Source organism: Vanacampus margaritifer, chromosome 16 (genome assembly GCF_051991255.1).
Source record: "Vanacampus margaritifer isolate UIUO_Vmar chromosome 16, RoL_Vmar_1.0, whole genome shotgun sequence".
In the NCBI taxonomy this organism is placed as follows: Eukaryota; Metazoa; Chordata; class Actinopteri; order Syngnathiformes; family Syngnathidae; genus Vanacampus; species Vanacampus margaritifer.
The window spans coordinates 14,737,593-14,762,214 of NC_135447.1; the positions used below are offsets into that span (position 1 = coordinate 14,737,593).

General features: G+C 38.6%; 1 protein-coding gene across 12 annotated transcripts in view; it reads left to right on the forward strand.

Moving 5' to 3' along the window:
• auts2a (activator of transcription and developmental regulator AUTS2 a) overlaps window positions 1-24,622 on the forward strand; it is a 380,719-nt gene that overhangs the window by 143,007 nt on the left and 213,090 nt on the right. For all 12 annotated transcript variants that reach the window (XM_077547717.1, XM_077547716.1, XM_077547715.1 and 9 more), the window contains one exon: window positions 5,105-5,206. In XM_077547717.1, coding sequence (XP_077403843.1) covers window positions 5,105-5,206 — 102 coding nt within the window. The remainder of the gene's footprint in view (window positions 1-5,104; window positions 5,207-24,622) is intronic.

A 24,622-nucleotide genomic window follows, 5' to 3' on the forward strand; every position in this document is an offset into this window, starting at 1 on the left:
ACTTAGGAAAACAATGACCGAGCCGGTATCGTTGTACATCAATTCAACATTCAATTCAATACTTTATCATAGCCATCTAATAAATCATTGGGCGAACCTGTCTAAAAATGAAACATTTTTAAAAATCTTCTTTGTGCCTTGGCATGATGATCAATGTGGATAATTCTTATGTTTGCTTGTGTACAATTGGGCCGACACATATTGGAACCACGGTCATGTGAATATAAAAGAACTCTGCCGATTTATTTGCAGGCAATTAGTGGAGTACTGTTCATTATTTAATTATTATTATTATTATTATTATTATTATTTACTAAGAGCTCAGTATTGTTCATTCGGTAATTTTACCGATTTGACATGTCATCATCATTGCTCTCTTTTTTTTAATTTTAATTTTAATTTTGTATGTGGGTGAGTATGTGCATGTGTGTGTGTGTGTGCGTGTGTGTGTGTGTGTGTGTGTGTGTGTGTGTGTGTGTGCGCGTGGGTGTGATTGTGTACTCATTAGTTCACCTAAAACCTATTAACAATCCCATACCGTTCACCGAAACCAAATACTTCAGAATCCAGCTAGAGTCGTGAGGTTGTCAGGAGACCCGAGGAAGGATCAAAGAAAAGAAAGGAAAGTGAAATCCAGCACCGACCACACATTACCTACTACCCACCGGGTTACTGTTCATTATTTCTGTGTTGTGTTGCTCAAACATTCGAGTGTTTTTAACCTTAAATCAGAGATGTGCAACTTTAATGATCAAGGGGGCCACAATTTTTAGTTGGGTTCTTATGAACATTGATCAACTCAATTCACACTGCTTAAAGCAGCAAAACAAGCTAGGCATTCAAATTCAGCTGATTAATTTTGATTCATATTCCTGTTAAATGCACATTAGCAAACATCAGTAGTTTATTAATTACTTTGAAAAATGGTTACACATACAGTACAAACCAGGATAATGTTTTCATCAGTGTGTACGCGTTTGACCCCATACAGAAATTTTCCATTCACACCACAAAGAAATTAGGAAACATTATGCAGGCAAAGTTATTTCCTCGCTTTTATAGATAAGGTTTGGTTGCAATAAAGTGTAAGAGTAGCGTCGTTTGTTATTGGAGATAAAACTGAGGCTATGTTTAAAAGGACTACCTAGAGGGAGTCATCACATCAGAGCTGTTCATAATAGAGGACGTCACACATACCACCAACACAGGCTTCTCATTCAGATTTATTGTAACACAGAAAGGCTTTAAATTACAGGAGTTTTAATTGCAGTGACCACCACAATTTGCTTTCGATGTGCCTTCATCATGCCATGAAAATAAATTGATTGATCACGAGGACATTGAGTCCGGGCTTCGGCCTTCCTGGGTGGAGTTTGCATGTTCTCCCCGTGCTTGCGTGGGATTTCTCAGGGTTCCTCCCAGATTCCAAAAAACATGCATGGCAGGTTAATTGAACACTCCAAATTGTCCATAGGTGTGATTGTGAGTATGGTTGTTTGTCTCTGTGTGCCCTGCGATTGGCTGGCAACCAGTTCAGGGTGTACCCCGCCTACTGCCCGAAGCCAGCTGGGATAGGCTCCAGCACCCCCGCGACCCTTGTGAGGAAAAGCGGTTAAGAAAATGGATGGATGGATAGATCACGAGGACATTTGAAGAAGAGAAGTGCATCAAAAAAGAAGTCAAATGTATTCTCTGAAGTCATTTAAAGGAACCAAATGAAAGAGAACAAGCTGAGGGATATGTGTTCAGATAGCTGTGTAATCAGGTCCTGAGCTATTTCATATCCTTAAAAGATGAGCCACACTTTATTAGGATGTCCTTATTGGACAAGTTGTTTTTAATCATTTGCAGCGGGAAAAAAAATGTAAGAAAAAATTGCTGTAGGATGGAATACTTAAGCAGTTTCAATACTGCAGCATCAGCTTTTTGTCAAATAAGGATGTAAAACAAGTAAAGATGACTTTTTTCTATTAACGTTAATGTAATTTAAAAAAAAAAAAAAGTTTTATTCAGGGCTGAGGTTTGCTAGCTCAAGAGCCAAAACATTCATTTACGACATCATCAAAATCATTTTTTTTTTATAATGCCCGTAAAGATCGTAAAGCTCAACTTTAACTCCAATAATCTAACAGTACAAATATTTTGTAGTACGGTAGTGTTGTAGCAACACTAGTTGATTATTTGTCTGTCTGAGGACGAGGATTAGATTTAACTTGTTTGCTCCCAAAAACGTATAAAAACGTTAAATTTCAAATATTGCCATGGTCCCAAAAATATGTTTATAAATGTTTGTTTTTTTTGTTTTGTTTTTTTGCTAGAGCATACAGAAGGCTTTAATGCAGCCTCTCAACCGAAGAGAACGCTTAAAGCAATGGTAGTTATGACAAAAACGGTTAGGGTTAGCCTTTTTTACTGAAGCAACCTTCGCTCCCGGCTGTTTTACAGAATTTTGACAAATTTTGCAAGGCCCACAGAATATTGTGTACTGTTGCTATAAAAACATGTAACCTACCAAAAGAAAGATTAGAGTCTCTTCTTTCATCAAGAAAAAAAGTATATTTGTATCTGTTTCCGTTTTGCAGCACATAGCATTAGAATATAGATACGTTCTTTCATTATTCACAAATCTGTTTAAAACTGTGGGGAAAGAGCTTTTTGCTGCATGGCCCTGTTTGATCTCTTATACTCTTCTGCCAATAGTCTATCCAATCAGCCATCAATTTTCTTAACTGCTCATTCCTCACAAGGGTCGTGGGTTTGCCGGAGCCTAACCCAACTGACTTTGGGCAGTAGGCAGGGTGCACCCTGAACTGGTTGCCAGCCAATCGCAAACACACCGAGACGAACAACCATCCACACCCACAATCATACCTATGGACAATTTTAGACACTACAATTAACCTGCCATCTATGGTTTTCGGAATGTGAGAGAAAACCAGAGCACCCGGAGAAAACCCACTCAGGCACGGGGAAAACATGCAAACTCCAACCAGGAAGGCCAAAGCCCTGAATCGATCTCACGTCTTCAGCACTGGGAGGCGGACGTGCTAACCAGTCAGCCGCCTGTAATAGTCAGATAGTTATTTGATCATAATGTTAAACGGAGTGCACCAATGTGCATTAACGAGCCTCATATTCACTGTTTTGAAAACGTCGGAGTGTACACAGACACGCTAATGTAGCCGCGCCAACCTACATAATTTTTTCTCCTTTTTAGTTTAAAATAATTTAGCTTAACATCCAGGATATTCCGCCATACACTGACCAAACATCAGAACTGAGGGTGTTTTTCTGCTTTTGGAAAAGATTTAAATCCATGCGTATTCTGTCTTACCAGCTACCTAGTGCTACGCTAACCTGGGAGGGTTTGTCTATCTGGTCCAACTTCCAAATTCGCAAACTCCCTTCGTGCTAGGACAGAGTCACAGGTCAACAAAGGTGTTGATACACTGCCTAGAAGAGCTTAAGTAGCAGTGATTTTGAATATTAGTCTACGAAATTGGTTAAAGCCACTTTACCCCTCTTGAGTTTGGTTACATTCTGTCATCATCCACAAAACTCGTCACTCCTGTAACTCCTGTCAAGACCTTTTCTTCCATAGAGCACTTCTAATGTGTCTGATGTAAACTAGGTTTATTTATGTATTCTATTTTACGCAGAGTCGTGCGTGCCTATAGATTCCCCTAAATATTTCCAAAGGGACATGTTGAGGAATAAGCATGATAAGGCAAACAGATTGTGACAAAGGAGCTTCATAGGGTAACATAATCTCCTTGAGGAATCAGCTTCTGGGTCGGAATGGATATAATATTATTTTCCTTTTTTCCTTGTAACTAACTGCCCATAAACTCCCCTTGGACAATGTGGCATTTACACAAAAAGCAGTACAATGTGCTCTGGTTTTGGTGGGAATTAAATGTGTTATATGTAATTAGTGCTATCACAGCACAGGGCATTGGTGGCCTTGGGTCTGTGCTCTTAATGCTTTTGGTTCTCTCCAGCGTTTGCTCATTTCTGTCTGACCATACGCACACACACAGACATCCGTAGACACACACCGGAGGAGTCACAAAGGCCCATCAGGCAATCCCAATGCAACAACTCTCTTATCACGCTCAGCACTCTGGTGAATCCACTCGCCTTGTAACCGTCATGCAATTCTCTCAAGGAATAGGATTCCTTTCACACTACTAATGGCGACAGAAAAAATAAAAAGGGGGGGGGGCATTTTAATTATCTGCTCAACTCAAGAGTTCTATCAGTATTCCCCTGCCTTGTGGCCTTTAATCGCACCAAATGATAGCCAATACCCTAAAAGGAGTGGGTGGAAAATATACTGTTTATATGGCTCAGTAGCCCGACACCCCCTTTCAAATGGGCAGAAAAAAATGTCCCATCATCTTCTTTTCCAAGCTCTTTATGCATGCAGAGCATCTCTCTACTTTTCCTATTAAGTGGTTGAGCTGCACTTTACTGCACTGTCCCATAAAGCCAGCTTTTTTTTATGTGCTTTGAAATGAAACCTGCTGTGTTTGTCTGGTCTGCAAGGGACAGTACAGACACTTTTGGTGGACTTCAATCACACACTTGGACGGGGAGTACACAACCACCTCATTGCACTCAGCTCCACTCTCCCAAGGGTCTTTTATTGTTCTCCATATTTTGAAGAGGCTCAGATGCTTGTGGATTGGCCCGTTGTCCCCTCCATTCGACTCATTTTGCAGCATTTCCAACTGAGTGTCTAGAGAATAACACTTGCAGAGCTCCTGCTGTCTCAGCATGTGGTGTCTGCTTGGAAAGGATAGTGGCTCCATTTAAAGGTTCTGGAGGGGTCTTTGTCCCCGTTCTCTGTTTCATGAGCTGCAAGTAGCTTCATACTGCGATATCAGATGGCATCTTTCATTGGCAAGCGCTGTAACGGCCGTTGAAAGGACCGAGAAACAAGACAGACTCACATAGACGTCTCCTCAGCTCCTGCCAGTTCCCGCATATTTATGACCTGAATTCTGCGGGAGACCTTCTCTGGCCAGCAACTTGTTTACTGTATACTGCAGCAGTTTATCTTCATGTTGTTAACCTGTGGTCACATTTTGTGTTCATGCAGTTGAAACCAGGACAGAAGAAGCGCAAAGACAGCGACAGTGAGAGCGTGAGTGGAGAGACCAAGCCTTCCATGAGGAGCAGCTCCAGAGACCGACTGACGGATGTGAGTACCAAGATGGCTTTTTACTTTTGCGGCTTCAAACCATCTTAATATGATTTTTGGATGTAGAAAGGGAACAAGTGATCTGAATTGATCAAAAGATCAGTGGTTCATATCCCCCAAGCTGCAAAGTTGAGCACGATGTAAAGGGGCGGGGATATCTACACAGTAAACTATGTAGAGTAAATTGGACTCTATTTAGAGTGAGACCAAATAGACTCAGTTTTAGAGTAGTATTTACACTTGGAAGACAGTAAAATAACGGATTAAAAAAAATAAATACATAAACGTCACTCAAGGGTTGAGGAAGGAACTGGCAGCCTTCAGCTTGCACTCTAAAAACAACTCATACATATTGGTCAGATCCTTTATTTGGGTCAAAAAAAGTGGGTTATTTTGTATAAAAACAACCCAAAAAGTTGGGTCAAATTGACCCATAAAGTGGATCGGTCCATGTTTGATCCATAATTGGGTAACTTTTGACCTAACTGTTTTTAGAGTGCAATGAGAAGGTCGCCAGTTCATTCCTCAACCCTTGAGTGACGTTTATTTATTTATTTATTTTCAATTGGTCAACTTTCTGGGTTGTTTTATACAAAATGACCCTTTTTTTACCCAAGTAAAGGATCTGACCAATATTTATGAGTTGTTTTATGCTAAAAGACCCATTTCTTGACTCAAAGTTGGGTCAAATTGACCCACAAAGTGGATCAGTTCATTTTTGATCCATAATTGGGTTACTTTTGACCCAACAGTTTTTAGAGTGTAGTGTGGCAGTCTCCCAAGATGAAGGTCGTGTGTTCGTTCCTCAACCCTTGAGTGATATTTATTTATTTATTTTAAATATTTTATTTTACTCTCATTCAAGTGTAAATATGAACCTACTCTAAAACGAGTCATTTGGTTCTACTCTAAATAGAGTCAAATTTACTGTGTAACCATCACCCATTATCCTACTTTTCCGTCAAAAGGCACAGAACTAAATTGTCTCTCGGTGTGCATGCAAATCTGGATGTTTGTCTTTTTTATGGCCTGAAATTGGCTGGCGACCATTTCATGACCTACCCTAGGTCCATGTTCCTTTTGGAGAAGCTCAGGACAAGAATGAGGTGGCCACACACATACACATATCATTTGATTTGTGTGAAGAATCTGCAGTGTAGCAATCAGATATGTGGCCATAATTAAAGCTGTCAGCTGCAAGATGAGCCAGTCTTTCAGAAAGACATGGCCGAACAACTGGAGCAAAACCGATTCTGCATGTAGCGTTGACGCTTGACTGGGCATAAAATGAAATAAGTAATTTGATGTTGAAATTGAAATGATAGTTGCTGATTTATGTCAGCCTGCACTGTGGTGCCTCTGCAGCGCACACACCAAACTTGTGAGCCACTATCATCGCTGTAACGGCATGCACAACCATGAAACCAGACGTTTCTTCTGTTGAGACTCTAACAAGACTGTATTAGTCCAAATGTCATCACACTGCAACTACACATCTGAGCAATTCAATCAAATTTGCAAAGCTTAACTAAACTAAAAACTTGATATCATCCACAAGGCAAAAGTTATGTTTTCTGTTTATGTACTACTTCTTATTTTCCAAGATTGCTAGTCAGGGTGGACACACCACTAGATTGAATTGATCTATTCTAGTGGAAAATTAATAATTATATGTATATCAGTAGCAACGTGACAATAATTCCCAAAAATGATAGTCGGTCAAAATGCTGACCAGACTACAACAAACCAAGAATTTTGAAAATCAGGCATCATGTTCCGCAGAGTTTTTGCGTTGGGGGGAAAAACATTTGTGGAATGTTGTTGTGTCAAAAAACACCCTCAAATTAGACTGATTATTTTTTATAAAATAAATGAATACACCAATATATAATTAAATAAATGTGTCATGAAATAGTTCAATGTGTTATTTATTAATTAAATATGGAATTAAATAAACCAATAATTAAATAAGCGTGTCATTAATTAAATTACCTATATATATATATATATATATATATATATATATTTATTTATTTCAGTATTTATTTATTTCATGTTCCTGTGTTGCAGCGTTTCATGAATTAATTTTATCTGTCAAACTCGCCCGTCAAAGTTAGTGGGCGGGGCTGATTCACTCAAATCTTGTCTTATCGACTTATTGTGCTGATATAGAGTGATCGAGGCTTGTTATTGTGCAAAACCAACATAAACATAAATATGGTATTTCTACTATTTCGCTAAAGCAGTTTTGACTTGTAAGTGTTTCCATTGAAGAGTGATTTGCTTCTGATGCGCAGTTCTCGTAATGTCCTGCCTCGACTCTCGCGAGATCTCGCAGTTCTTGTAGGCGGTCACGTCACGCTAACGGCTCCTCATGAATGTCACGGAAATAAATAGTATGCGAGTTTGGATCCGCGGCAGCCTTGGCTCAATAAGACTTGTTGTCCCCTCCGACACAAAAGCGAGTGGCCCTGTACTTCCACCTTCCTATTCTTCCTTTTACCGGGCGGGGTTACATGACGACAGGAAATGCAAAAAAAGTGACTTCCATTTCAACACATCTCAAAAAGCACCTCATGAGAGCGTTAATCTGAGTCTAATGGTAATGCACCCATTGAGGTCAATAGCGCCGCCCAGCCTATTGAATTGTATTTACTAGCTTCTCACTCTGCATCAATTCATTATTCTGAAATGGATTTGCCTTGACTTGGTGAGCAGGGTGACCAATCAGGTGTGAGGACCTGCCCACCAAACTTTGATGGGGGAGTTTGACAGATAAAATAAATTCATGAAACGCCGCAACACAGTGACCATGAAATAATTAATTAAATAGAGAAATAATTGTATGTATATATATATATATATATATATATATATATATATATATATATATATATATATATTTACAAATAATCATGGGTAATTTCATTAATTAATGACACATTTAACAACACATCGATTTATTTAATTTCATATTTTATTCATAAATTAATCATTTGAATAATTAATGACAGATTTATTTAATTATGTAATGGTGTATTTTCATTTATTTAATTTTGGCACTTTTGGTCCTCGATACTCCTGGACCAGGGGTCTGCAACCGGTGGCTATTTAGGTCCCTCTCCTGGACCTCTAAAAAAAATTGTTTTTAGCAGAAATTAATATATTTTTATTTTTTTATTTTTTAGATTAAATGTTCTTCTAATTAATTCAGGATTTAGATTTTTTTTTAAATGCAAGAGTCCAGATTGTTAGGTTGTCAGAAGAAGAGAGACCAAAGGTAGACAAAAATGTTTTATACTTTATATTACCTAAAAATGTCCAAAACTGAAGAGGAAGAGCACAAAATAACCATAAAATGTCCATGAAATTTCCAAAAATGTCAGAAATTGAATTTTAAAAAAGAAGAAAAGAAAACTTTTAAAAAATAACCATAAAATGTCCAAAAACAAAAGAAGAAAAATAGAAAATTACCATAAAATATTCTTGGAATTGCCAAAAAGTCAGAATTTTTTTTTTTTTTTAAAGGCAGAAAATAAAATGTTCAAAGAGTAACCATAACATGTCCAAAAACATAAGAAGAAATCCCGAAAATTACCATACAATGTACCCAAAACTGCCAAAAGTCAAAGAATTGCTAGCAAAAAAGGCAGAAAAACATGTAAAAAAATAGCCATTAAGTTCAAAATGGAAGAAGAGTAGCAGAAAATTACCATATGGCCATAAGAGTGCCAAAAATGTCAGAAATTTGACAGAAAGGCAGAAAAGTCTAAAAGTATATGAAAAACGAAGTATGAAAAATTACAACAACAACAACAATCCCAAAAATGGAAGACGAAAGGTAGAAGAAAATGAATCTCAAAGTATTTTCTGTTGTGATGCAGCTCTAATTAGCTCTTGGGCCCTCAGTACATTAGACTAATGTTTCGTTCATCACAATGCTTATATGTTTTGACGGAGTTTTGCTATTTATTTGGCCTAAAATGTCTCTTTTGACAGTACAGGTTAATGATCCCTGTCCTAGACCCTTGAGTTTTGTCTTCTAGTCAGGAAATCCCTTTCTCTGATTAGCAGACAAATTTCAGTTAAACATATCCACCAATTGGCCGCACAGGCCAAAATTCTGAGACGTCAATTACTGTGATGTTTCAAATACTCACCCTAAAAACTAAATGGAAGAATATTGGTAGGAAGAGCATTGTAGGCAGTCACTTTAGACAATGTCCCCTCCAGCAGCATTGCAAAATTTTACTTCACACATTATAAGAGTTGGAGCTTCTATTGCGGAGCTACCTACCCAGACTGTAAGGTTATTAGGAAAAGGAGGAAGAGCGGAAATGATCTCCATGGTATTATAATTCTAAACACTATGTTCTTTTTTGTTGTACACATTTGTTATTGTGATTTTTATTCTCCACACTTTTTTGCCGTGAAACAACTCCCACATAATGCTTCCGATTTACACCATTCAAATTTGAACTTTCTTCAAAAATTCCCACCTCCCAGCGTATATATCATCTGATTCCACATAACTTACAATATTGGCACAATTTAATGTTAAATATCAACTTCTCCCCATTAATTTTTAAAGGGATTGACATTGAACGTTTTCTAAGTACCACTTTTCACGCCCACTTCAATACATAAAACTGTTCATTGTCCAGTAACCAGGAGGTTGCAGGTTCAAATCCCACCTCCGACTGTACATTGAAAATATATAAATATGGCTGTTACGCTAAGTGATATACATGTATAACAACTGACTATCATATCAGGAAATGGATTATAATTTAACTGAAATGATTTAAGCACATTAATTCAAATCTTAGCATTCAGCTTTTCAGTATTCCCACACAATTTCCGCAGAAATTGCAATTTGTCTATTTTCGATTAATATTTTACCAAAGGGGATATCTGGTCATTTTCAAGTCTGTGAGACAGAATCTAGCTTTGTCCCAAACTATTCTTTAGCCCAACACATCACAAATGTTATTTGCTTTTGCCCTCCCTTCCCCTCGTGGTGCATTGCTGCCCCAGTGAAGCAGATGAACTGATTTTTCTGACCCGGTGCTGGCTGGCAGGACAATAGAGGAGGTCAGATTTGGCAGCCTCCTCTCTCACTCTCTCCTTCCCTTTTCACCCGATCCTGCCAACTCATTAAGGCGTACAAATGGCATATCAGGTCGGCTGTGTTTGCCTCAACCCCCAAAACCTCAGCTAAATTGGCAGGCTTAGCTGCATTTCCTCTGAAGTGCATGGTTCCCTTTCGGGTTTGTTTGAAGCCGACATGGCCGCCATCCCCCACCACACCCCACCCCTTTCAGTCTGGGTGGCAGGCATTGAGGCAAGCAGCGGTCCCAAGCAGAGGGAGTCATCTGGATCAGGGAGGGAAGGGGAGCTTGGGATGAATCACTCCTGTTTAGTCTCTGTGGCAAGGGGTGAAATGCCATCATTACCCAGCTGCCTATCAAATAAATTGGCAATTACGGGCCTGGGATCGCAAGTAAACAGCGTGTTAGTCGTTTTTTTTTTCTTTCCCCTACCCACGGTTCTTGATAAGAAGGGGGTGCAATAGAGAGAAGCTTTGGAGTGCTGGGTCAGAGCCCAACGGTTGGTAGTGCAAGAAGCAGGCTATAATGAATGAACCTTTAGATTTAAGTCACTATTTTAGAGCAGTGTGATTTTTTTCTAGTGTCACCACTATAACATCCTCACAAATATGGTGGGAAATTATATTAACTTATTCTCTCCCAGCCATTTTCACTGAAGCAACCCCCTTAGCTCCAGGCTGTTTTACTGGATTTTGACAGATTTTGCCAGGCCCACAGAATACTGTGTTCTATTGCTATAAAAACATGGAACCTACCAAAAGAATTTCATCAGGAAAAGAAAGTATATTTATATCTGTTTTGCAACGATTGGCATTAGAAGATAGCTAAGTTTCATCATTATTCACAAACCTGTTGAAAACACTGGGGAAAAGAGCTTATTGCAACATGGCCACGGTTGATCTCTTATACTCTGCTGCCACCCATTGGCCGTTTTTTGTAATAACTACTATTGCTTTAAGAGACCTCTTCAGGTCAGAAGCTGTATCAAAGCCTCCTGCATGCTCTAGCATAAAAAACATATATATATGTTTTTGGCAGTGAAGGACAAAGTATTAAAAACGTATTTATACGTTTTTGGGTTTGAACAAGTTAAATGTTAAGCACAATATTTTGTTTGTTCAAATACTGTTCACCAGACACATGGGCATGAGTGGGCCCACTCCAAAAAAATGCAGTCTTTTTTTCCTTAAATGACTCCTGTGCAAGCAAAAAGTAATACGCTGATGTAATTGTATATTTTTTGTAACACATCAAACCCAGCACTTGAGTAAGATTCTATAACTGCATAATGAATTTACCACCAGACGACATGCTTTTTCCCCACAAAATCTAAAGTGCATGTTAATAACCCTTCCAGTCTTCCCTGGCTTCTCACACATAAGAGGGTTTGCTTTCACTGAGGTCTTGGAACGCTGGTTTGTAACGAAACATCTGGAAGTGATGTTGTTTAAAGTCAAGCACATCATCTTCGCATGCATTTGAAGTGGTTTCAATCCTCAACACTGCCAAAATTTCTGCCACGGTTCGTGAAAGTGGACCTAGTTATTACTGGCATTCTGGTTTAAACATGACAGCCTCGGCACAATCCATATGCATGTGGTAAAACCATTCTAAATGTTAAAATTACAGCTTTTAGAAACCAATTACTGTCATAAAGTATATTTGTTGTTGTAAAGATCACTATTTTGATGAGATTTGCCTGTGCCTACAAAACATATCCTTTAACTTTTTTTTTTTTTTTTTAACTTGGCTGCACGAACTTTTCCACATGCTTCTTGTCTGAACTGATTTAAAGTTCCAGAGCAGTTTATGGAACATGAGTGGAGCTGCTCTGCATCGCACTGTCCCCATCCCACCTCCTCAATACATTGTCCAATTATTGCCTGACACTCAGATGTAAATGAGGTCACAGTCACCCCGCGTGTCCAGATATGCTGAACAATTTGCTCCGACACAGAACTTGTAATTGCTTGCATCAATTATCACTTTCTCTGCCTGCCTCTAACTGATTTTAAATGTTTCCCATTAAAGACAAGATATGGAAGTAGGATTGTTGTACCTATGATGAGCTCATTATCATTGAATATCTTGTGAAGAATAGTGTGTGTGTGTGTTTGTGTGAGTGTGTGCGTGCGTGCTGTGACAGCGTGAGTTTTTTTTTTTTACTGTTTAATAGATATTTTTTAAGATTGAAAATGTTCCAAGCCAAGGCAGAATAAAAGCCATGAAACAATTACCCTTTTTTTTTTATCGGATCATCTCCTATCACATGGCCTTGAAGAAATGACAACCCACAAAATGTTGCCCTGTGATTGACAAGCAGCCAGTCCTCAGTCCACCATGCCTCTTGCCAAAAGTCAGCTGGGATCGGCTCCTGCTCACCAGTAATCGTGGGAATGCTGGAAGCACTTTTTTGCTGTGCAAATGTACCTACCACATGATACATCCGATTTACACCGTTCAGATTTCAACTTGTTTCAAAAATTCACACCTTCCAGGGTATATATCATCTAATTCCACATTACTTACAATGTTGGCACAATGTAATGTTAAATATAAACTTTTCCCCATTTATTTTCAATGGGACAGACATTGAAACTTTCCACACCCACTTCCATACATACAACTGTCCAGTAACCAGGAGGTCGCGTGTTTGAATCCCACCTCCGACTGTACATTGCAAATATATCCATGGCCATTATGCTAAGGCAGGGATGGCAAACTACGGGCCTCGAGGGCCGGAGTCCTGCAGGTTTTAGAGGTTAGCCTACTCGAACTGCAGCTGATTCCAATTAACAGGATCGTTATCGGGCTTATGCAGAGCTTGCTGATGAGCTGATCATGAATCAGCTGTGTTGAAGAAAGGAAATATCCAAGACCTGCAGGACTCCGACCCTCCAGGACTGGATCTCGCCATCCCTGTGCTAAGGGATATACATGCGTACCAACTGACTATCATATCAGGAAATGCATGATAATTTCACTGAAGTTATTACTTTAAATGCATGTTGGCTTTCAGCATCAGATGACACATTTCAAAATAAATACACCATTAGCCATAAATTTGAACAAGTCAAGTTAGCTCAGTGCTTAGAGCAATTGCCCACCCACCATGGAGAACCTGGGTTTAAACCCCACTTGGACCATATTTTAGTTAATTTGATGGTTTGATACCAACTGACTATCATATCAGGAAATTGATTATAATTTATCTGAAATGATTAAATGACACTTTAGACCGATTTTTTTATTCATTTGACATTTAACTACAATTAAAAATAACATCATTTATCTTTCGATTTCCTTCATAAGCATTCATCTTAGCATTCAGCTATTAGCATTCGTATTCATTCATATATATATATATATATATATATATATATATATATATATATATATATATATATATATATATATATAGTACAGTATTCATAATGAAAAGAAAATCATGGAACAAAACACAAGTTAAAACTGCTTATCCCTTGTGTATACAGGAACCGATTTCATGATATTCAAAATTAAACATATAAATGTGTTAGCAGTACATGCGGCAATAAACACTTGAATAGCTTGAATTATGATGTCATAAAAACACTGCATTTGTTATTCCTGGGGCTCAATTTAACGAGCGCGGGAAAGTTTTAAATGCCGCTAGAAGTTGCATTTTACTACACTCGTTATTTTCTGTGCTGCGCTGATTCATGTGCATGATGGGGTTTCAGATGAGTAAACATGTTTGATGTACTGCCAGATTTATATCACGAGCCATGATCTGCGCTAGCCAGAGGCCGGGATGGACTGTTTTTGTTTGCACGTTGCTTTGTGGCTCTCACTGAGCAGCAAATACTTGTGAATTTTTGTCATTTGCAAATGCTTTCAACTGTTTTGCATACTTGCCACTGTTAATGAGACTACTGATTCACAATATTCATTGTGACAAGAAAAAGTGTTTGCGACAAGTAAAACTGCAAATGTTTGCAGCCTTTTTATGACGAAACCTAAAATTTGCTGATCGCAAGCATTCGCCACTCAGCGAGATACGGGCTATTGTAGTATTTTGGGATGTTTCTATTTCAGTCAAAAATATGAAATCCACTTAGAGACCTGTTTTAAAAATTTCTTATCAGTCTTATTTGTTGTATAAAAGATCATTGATGGATAAGTTTGTCCGATGATGCCCATTTTATGAATTATCATGTGGTGCGACCAAAAAGAAATAAACAATTTGGGACTTCTATTTTGAAATACATTTAAAGAGAGGAATTTGTGTCATCCACAAGACAGTAAAGAGTATTTTCTCATTATAATTTTATTTGTGTGACTAGCTAGCTCGTTTTGTTTAGATGGCTCATTGTTAGCCTGATCACTTTGATTTAAGGTAAATATATGAGGTGCGACTGACCATCATCTGGAGCGACCACTGAAGAAAGCTTTCCATGGTAGATGTATGCCCGAAATTATAGATAATAATAATAATAATAATAATAATAATAATAATAATAATAATGGATAATTTAGGTGTTTTTACTATGTTGGGTCTGTTGAAATCATTATCTGTCAATGACCCATAAACAAGTGGCCAATGTGACTTTTTTAGTTTTTAATGTAAAAACAGTAAATAGCCCACAAATCAACCTGACGTATAGGCTCTCACCCAGGAAGTAGTCCGACATCACCACCCTGGCATTAGAAACAAGTTTACTCTTCTCTCTCCTCTCACGCTCTTTTATTTAGCTGTCCCTTTCCCACTTTCATGGCCCGCAGTCAGCTTGTTATGAACAGATTGTGACACATTGTGTCATGGCAGTCGGGCAAAATTATGCTTGGTCTCAATTGCCCTGCCAAAATCTCAACAGCCAAATGTCTGTCAGGGGACTGTGAGAGGTCCCCTTGGATGGCTTGTCTAAAAATGCTGGGGGCACGCCTGCCTTCATGCATTCACAAATGTTTTAGTCAGACTTGCCCGGATGCGGCGAAATATAATTAGAATTGTGCGCAGTGACCTCTGAGGAGCCCTCAGGTTGACAATAGATGTCACTAGTTTATCTCTGCTAATTATTTGCTATACCCAGAGGCCAATAAGATAAAATAGAATGTGACGAATTGGCTGAACATTGTGACCTTAACTGTTGTTATTATGTTACTGTTTATCCAGTAAAGTCAGGTTCTTTAACGGTTGAAAGTGATACAGAGTGAGTTGAAGTGGTAAATACTGCTTTAGCTGAATGCAATTCCGCTCTGCTGGGGATGCTAAATCTATTCTCATGGAAGATTAATGGACTGAAGAAGTGGTGTTGAATGTCATTGTTGAAGGTTGAAAGTATTGAGCGTCTGAATCCTATCCATATGTTTTCAGGAATGACATAAATAGGCTCAGCCAGAATCCATTTTGACTTATCAAGCTTAAACCGGTGCCAGAGCCACGCAATACTTGCCAAGCATTCAGGATCCTTGGCTTCCAATAACAAATCCCTTTCCACATATTCTCATTTCCACAGAAATTCGCCACAGCCACACACTACCTCCCTGTTTTTGGCATCTTACAGCTTTTGGCTACCTTTTACTTCCGCCTTTCTCGTAACCCAACCCTTTAACCCAAATTTCTGATTTCATACAGGCCCCCCCTCGGGGAGTCTCTCCTCTCTTTGTTCCAGCTTTTTTTTTTTTTTAAGCACAAGGCTGTTTCAGTGGGGGTAAGTTGAATAAGTGGAGCCCAGAGGAGTCTCCACAGAGGTCTCACTCTGATTAGATGCATGCAGAGCCCAAGGAGAGAACGCCAGTTGCCATAGCAATGAGAGGAATGTAGGAACTATAGCTGCATGAAGGAGAATAAGGGGAAGTGGTGCTTTCTTTTGTGATGGAGGTCTCTACTGACTGACATTTCTACTCGATGAATGCACACTGGCCAACAAGCTGCAGACATGAAAACACACCGTCGAACATACATTTTTATTTCATTATTATCAGAGATGGGCGAGTACCGATACCAGGTATCGGGCTGATGCCAGGCCACATTTCACGGTGCCGGTACCCGCCACGGTTATCGATACTGGTATCGGCCCCCCCTCTTGTGGCCATTTTTCGGTCAGGAACTGTCAGAAAGACTGGGGGGGAACGAAAGTTTTGTTCAGTGTACTGAGAATAAGAAAATTAATAAATGATAAATATAAAATAATAAATAATTACAAATTAAATATATAATACAAATAATAATATCACCTATATCTGTGGTTCAATGTGTGTGATATATTTTTGTAGCTCACATAACTTTGCTGTGTTTAATTGCCTCGTTAACGTTTTCGAGCTGCGGTGCTAAAAATAGAACGGGAAAACGTGAAACAGGAAAGGGAAATAAAGAGCAGCCTTCCAAATTAAAAGCATAAATTTCAAAACAAGATATAATTAAACATTACACACTAAACAGCTTGAGGAATTCTTAACATGGTAGATATTTCTAAATTACTTGAAGCCCTATTATATTGAATTGAATTATTTGCACTTCACTGTATTCCTTAAAAAGAAGTTGTATAACCACATATTTTGATTTGGATTTTTTTCTGGTCACTGGATTATTTGTTTCATTTGATTTATCAATTTTTTTTAATTAATTAAATTTTGTGCATTATGCAAAATGACTTTTATGAGCAAATTGAAAAAATATAATTGCCATTAATTTCATGCAATTTTAAGGACATTTACTATAGTTGGGATATATATGCCATTAAAAAAAAATTATCCATCATTGTTTTCTTTGGAAATTGTATTTTTTATTTTATTAATTTACACTGACTGTGGAACGGACGCGGTGTGTTTTCCGTACACCCGCCGCAAGGAATAGAAAGCATTTGAGTCTGCGTGTCAATTCAGACTAGCTGCAATGCGTTCTATTTCTTCCGGACGCTGCATGCGGAACGCATGCGGATTTTCATGAAACTGAAGAAATTACACGAGCCGGACAGAAAGTCGAGCGCCGGCATCAAGGTAGATCCGGTATATTTAAAAATAAAACCGTTTGTGAACTCATTTTTTAGGGGGAGGGAAGCTAGCTAACTACATAGTATCACATGAGTCGGACATTTAAGAGTAAAAAAAAACAAGATCAGATTAAATTAAACATGACAAAATAACACTATTTAAAAACAAAACATACTTACCAATGGTAGAAGAGCCATGGTAGAAGTCACAGAAATAATGTCCAAAAGCATATTGATGTGACAACAAGCAAGTGTAGCTATTGTTTACCAATAGATCTCTATATACACGGTTGTTATCGCGTAAACTTGTGGTCTGGCGGGTGCAGATTTCCAGACACGGACAGCTGATGCAACACAGTCAGTGTAAATTGCAGTCCGTGCGGCGGCTGTACGGAAAACACACCGCGGCCGTTCAGCAGTCAATGTAAATTGGGCATAATGCTATCGGCACTTGGTGAGCACTGAAGATTTGAGTATGGGTCTAAAAAAAAGTGGTATCGAACATCCCTTAATTTTACTCCTGAAGACAAGCAGAGCTCACGTCCATAGTTAAATCACATTGGCCTATCAGGCCCAAGCTGGGAGCCTCAGAAAACACAATCAGAGACACCAGCAGTCCACAACCATGATTACCGTCTATTCAATGCTGTACCTCGAGCAAATCATCCTTACCACATCTTACTAGCTTATGCATTGTTGTGCCGTGAATCCCTGCCCGACTCCAGCAAAATCTTTTCCCCATAATATTCAGACAACAAGACTATCCTAAGATTGATGTAAACATCTCCAAGGGACACATGTCGGTGTTTGAGTATATGTTTTGTATATGTGAATCCCTGGTGTGTGTGTTTTGTGTGTACCAGGGATCTTAGCTGCGGGGTAAAGGAGCTGTGTGGGAGGCTCGGGTGTGTTGTGTCAAGTCTTGTTGGGTTTTGGTTGAGAGACACAAGGGGCAGACACGGCTGCGTGTGGATAACACAAAAAGGCCTGCTGGCTCATAAACACAGTGCAACCTGCAATGTAGGCTGAACTGAAACAGCACTTAAATATAATGTACAAACCCGTGGTTACATTCATGCTGCACTATGAGGGATTGTTAAACAAATAATAATAATAAATCTATCATTCGCCAATATGTGTATGCAATAGGTTGAGCTCTAATGCTCTTCTAGGGGACATTTGATATGATTTTATCATTTATTTTATTTTATACATTTTTGAGTTGTATTTTGATTTTAATCAAACGTTACTAATGTCTAATTTGATGTGACCTTATTTCAAGGTATCGGTACTCGCGACATCAGCCAATGCCACAAATCAGCTGCACTCCATGTGGCCGTTTAACGATCAGGAACTAGAAATTAGAAGAATATAAAATTGTCATTAATTTGCTGCAATGTTAAGGAAATATGCAAAATTGGGATTATATATTGGTCTTTTTTTTAAATTATCTGTCATTGTTTTGTTTGGGGAAATTTTAGGGATAAAAAGTACTAGTGGCTAGTTAAATACTCGTACTGGTATCAGTATGGAAAAAGTGGTATCGAACATCCTTAATATTTTTTTAAATGTTTTATTTTTAATTTATTTTTTTAAATGTTATTGTTTCCACTGTTTTTAATGTTGTTGTTTTTTATTGGTCTATCTATTTACATGATTTGTTTATTGGTGTGTTTTTGTTGTTTATGTTATTTTGTGTTGAACCCTTTGGTCAATTGTGTTGCTTTTAAAGGGGAAACGACAATAATATGGTCTATGCAGCCCCACTAGTATAAATATGGTATTCAGGTTAATATTGTCTTAGTGGAAAATGAATTAAGCAGCAAAATCCAGCAGTTTTGATCAATATCAGAAGTCGGCCATTTTCCCTTTTGCTGTCGAGTGAAAATTACATCACAGTTGCTTCAGAAAACAGGTGAGCTGTGATTGCTCGTTGCCTGAGCTCTGAGCAACTGTGATGTCATCTTCAATTGACAAAAAGTGGCAAAATGGCCGCCCCCTGAGATGGATAAAAGTCTGGATTTTGCTGCATAACTCATATTCCGCAAAATGTAATATTAATCAGAATGTCATGTTTAGACTAGTGAGGTCACATATAACACATTATTGTCAAGAAATGTTTAGGTTTGACTTCACCTTTAAAGCAATCTTAGGTTAGGGGTTCGACTCAAATTGTGCTATGTCATGAATGTCAGCTGGGATACAATCAAGTACACCTGAAGGGCTCAAGCGAAGCCATATTGGCATTCCACTAAATGACTGTCTTGCTTAATCACATCCATCAACTACATTTCCTCTGCAATCCTGTTGAATAATAATGTACAGTAATGTATTTCTTTGTATCCACTGTAGCTGGTTTAAAGAGTAAGACGCATATTTGAATGCTATTCAAAGACTGTCTGAGTATAAACTGCAGCGACTACAACAGCTTCAGGCTCGAAGATACCAAAAGTGTGGTATGTTCCCCAAACTAGCCTAAAGCTCACAAGCACCAGACTTGGAAACTGTTACACAACAAAACTTTACTTGCAGTCCTTTTTCAGTTTGCTACATTATGACTATGTGGTTTTGACAGTCAGTCGACAGTCGACTCAAATACACATGCATGATGGTTTTAGGATGTTTTGTCTCTAAATGAGTAAAGTGGGTAATCTAGTAATCTAAATGCCATGACGACTTAAAAAAAAATTGGATTGAATTCTAACATTTAATACTACTTTGGTTACTTGCACTTGCAATTCATGTTGGCTATGCCATCAAACTGCTATTCATTACTGATACATTGCCCGTATAATATTTTTTTTTTAGTAATACATGCTGGGTATATATGGACACCTGGTTTCAAAAACAAAGACAAGACATAACACCCCGGAATTACAACTGCAGAAGATTATTCGAGAGACATTATTTCCCTGAAGTCGTGGGCTTAAGTCAAATTCGAAAGAGAAATGAAATTGCCAACAGTGAAAAAGCAGACTAGGTAGGAGTTCATGAGTAGCAAAATAACATTTTCATTTGTCTGGGCCCCGGTGGGAGACAAGCAGCCTTTCAGTAAATAGAGGCAGCTATGAGAAATGATTTTTGGGGCCAGCAGGATATTGTTTTAACGTGCACTTATCCATCTGCAATCTAGATGTCAGGCCCCAGGAAAGCGCTGGATGGTCATTCTGCTGTTGTCTTTATAACACACAAGCGTTTGCCTCATCTTGACTCCTGTTGGCTGTTAGTGTCCCATTTCCACTGGAGATATTGTCCTATATGTGGTCCTGTTTTTAAGACGCCTTTGTTCGGAAAAGCCAGCTGATGCTTCTTTTTGAAATTCAGACCTTTTTTTTTTGTCAATAACAAAAATATAAAAGCCAAAGTGGTATCTGGTGTGCGTTGTTCTTATCCTTAAAATATAGAACACAGTATTAAAGAAGCAGTATTGAAGTAAAGGTTGACATGAAGTACGATCAGTATTCTTACTTTTATTTAGAAAAAAAGTATTACTGTATTATTATTATTAACCCCTAGGCATTATTGTGACCATTTTTGGGCTTTTTGTTGGTTCTGACCAAGCCATTTCAAAATAAAATACTGCCCACGGGTTTTAAAATTAATTAAAATGTTTTTTTTGAAAGACCTTTTTTCTATTTACAATTTAATTGTAATGTAATCCTCCGTCACCCTTTTAAAATGATTGCCTGAGTAATTGAGTATTTTTTTTTGCCTAAATCATCTGCACATGATGCAAATGGTTACATTTTTTGTGTTTCCTGAAAAATCTGAAAAAACGACTTACCCCCGTGTGCATCCGCTCCGCCGGCGCAGCCGATTCGATTCCATTCAATTAGCTTGTTCAAATTACACCGGTGCGTATGCGCTGTGGATCGTCTGCGGATAGACATATTTTATATTTTTGCCGGACGACGTATCCGTCGTCATCCGTCAAATGGCAAACTAGCACAGAACACATAGAGCGTTGAACAGGAAGACTGACGCTGTTTCAAAATAAAAAATTCTGGTTACTTTTCAGAATAAGATACTCGCCAGATCCTATTTCGAAATCATGTCAGCAAAACGTCATAATGCTTAACACTTAATTCACTGTTTAAACACCAGCAAACATGGGCGAGCAGAGATTTACAATGAAGTTGGAAAGCCACAAAATTATATATGACACAGCACATCCTTTTTATAACGACAACCTAGCTGTGGGAGTGGACGGTGAGATCATCTTTCTGCTTCACTATTGGGCACAAAGTTTTTTGTGTTTGTCGTTTTTAATGCCAAATTATCGCGCGTGATCACGCGAGACACGGCAGGAAATTTTTGGCGACGGAGCTGCTGGACCACAGCTATGTGCAGCCGGCGAGTTTTTTTCACATACGGTGTAATCCCGGGGTGTCAGATGATTATTTTTAAGAAAGCGCCGATATGCTCTCAAATGCACATTGTTTATTAATGTGGTCACAATTAAAGACCATGAGCCAATATCATATTATGTAATTATTAGTGGGGAAAAGGATCATCTTTGGTAAGGGTCACAGTTAGGGTTTAGGGTGAGAAAGATATATCAGGGAAGCTGCATCAATAGTTGGGTTTCCATCCACCCATTTTTATTTGAATTTTCAAGAAATGCGGAAATAAAACTGAATGGAAATGCTAGAAATTTGAAAAAGGGCCCAACATTTGCAAAAAAGTTTTTATGCTTACAGGGGGTGGTGGATTTTGAAGCGTATCGAAAAAAGTAAAATGCAAATTTTTGCTACAGAAACAGGTTTTGCGAATAACCGCTGACAAGGTGGCACGTTTTGACCGGATATTACGTCACACGTACGTTTGTAGTCGCAAAGCAATGGCGGACAATAAAGTAATGCATGTTTGGAGGGACAACGAAACAAGAAATATATTTGAAATTAATTAAACAAGTGAATATTAATGCAATTTTAGATGGAAAACAGCAAAGAAACGCTATAGTTTATCAAGAATTACAAAATAAAACTCATATAACATCATTGCACGGCGCAGTTGCTTCCTGGACTTCTTCTTCTTTTAAAATACTGGTGGATCACGTCTTTATGGTGTATACCGCCACCTACAGCGGCGGAGTCCTCTCTCAATATTCACAAAAGAAGAACAGATGGAAACGGTCGCATGTCCGTTTTGCGCATTAGCAGTAAATTTGCTTTAAATATTCAAAACAATTGGATGGAAACCTGACTAATGGTTCTTCATTATGTAACATGCCACCAACGTGAAAGCTAACTTTAAAATAAAAGTTGATCAACTAATACAATGACGCAAATGCAATAGGGTTAGTTGTCATTTATTTTGAAGTTAGCTTCTCGACATTTTAACTTTTTTTTTATGCCATCGCATATAGTTGGTACCAACATCAATACAACACCATCCCAAAATCATATTCGATCGCTAATTAAGGATGGTAAGAAACCAATACTTTATTATGTTGCCATTGTGTGATTCGGCACAAGTCTCTGAAGTTAGCGGCTAGCTGCTAGCAACGAGTGCCCGGCTGGCTACTTTTAAAGTACTCTGACTTCTTTCTTTTTCAATGATATGGGCATACGGTAGCTAGTTTATCATTCAATCTCTGTGTTGAAAGGAAGAGGGTGTGCCTTAGCTTACACATTGAGGTATTTTTCATTTATGATCCATGTATCCTGCCTTATAATGCACTTCAAGTTGTGTTCCTAAAACGTAAACGGTCATATTTACTATCTTGAGTTGAATGTTTTATATAATAAATGAAGACAGCATAGTATTTTTTTTTTTTGCTGATCTGAAAAATTATCTAATCCATGACTCAAATCCGTGAACAGCGCTTTTGGATACATTGCACCACGAGTATTAATGTCTCACATCAGTCCTCTCTTCGCTTTCTTTGTCCAGTGTGTTGGTTTTACCTACACACTGATTATTTTTTGTATTTTCTATTTCTTTTACTTTGATGTATGGTCACAGGCTATCGTCTTGGCTGAACGTTGTCAGGCTTCAAAAAGATTTTTAGGGATTGTAAGGAGATTACTTCCACTCTCGTAAACCGCAGCTGTCGACTCTTGCGCGTCTCATCAATGCCTGCATGCAGGCTCGCTCTCCACTGAAGTCGTTTATGCGGTGCATTACAATCCATGATTAATCTGCACCAACAACACTTTGATCCAAAGCTGTCATCATTGATGTGCTCCCAGGTGATTACGTCTATGTCCTGTCATCCTGTATCAGCCAGCACGTTAAGCATTTGTCACATGGCCCGTTCTGAATGTTGTTGATAATTACTTTAGCATTGAATAAATGTATGAAATAAGAATATTACCGTTTCCCAAGAGGCGTGTTTCCCCCACCCCACTGCATTTTTCCTGCAGTGTGATGATGCCTTTGGGAAAGTTTCTTCATATAAGCAAATCCCATCTCTGATTTACGAATGTGTAAATAGAAATGAACGATGGAAATTACCATGTTGAACGCCTTAATGTTACAGCTGCCACCTCACATTGAAGCAGCGGTGAAATTGCACTTAAACCTTCCCTTGTGAAAATGTGTTCTGCATTATTTGTCCCACTTTTTTTTCATTACATATGCATCTCAGTATTCCCTGCAATTACGATGGTATCTTGAGTAAATTTGACACACCACACCAAAGAGGATTGTTGTTAACAACCCTGACAAATATGAATGATCAAAAAATAAAAAAAAGACATTTGAAATTTTGAATTTTGTTCCTGCTCCCAAACACTGTCTGAATGTCCAATGATAAAGATTGATTAAGAATGATTAAGCCTACACATTCCCCACATGGTTGTGCCGCGAAAATATACGCATCATCACGGGGCTATGCCCCGACCAGAGGTGCTACAAATATCAGTATCGGCCTTTTTTCAGCACGGTGGCTGACTGGTTAGCACGTCCGCCTCCCAGTGCAGAGGACGTGAGATCGAGTCCGGGCTTCGGCCTTCCTGGGTGGAGTTTGCATGTTCTCCCCGTGCTTGCCTGGGTTTTCACCGGGTACTCCGGTTTCCTCCCACATTCCAAAAACATGCATGGCAGGTTAATTGAACACTCCAAATTGTCCCTAGGTGTGAATGTGAGTGTGGTTGTTCGTCTCTGTGTGCCCTGCGATTGGCTGGCAACCAGTTCAGGGTGTACCCCGCCTACTGCCCGAAGCCAGCTGGGATAGGCTCCAGCACCCCCCGCGACCCTTGTGAGGAAAAGCGGCCAAGAAAATGGATGGATGGATGGATGGCCTTTTTTCAAAATCTGAAGGCCGATAAAATGTAAAAACGATTTATTTAAATTTTCATTCAACTGTATAAGAGATACTGCTAAAC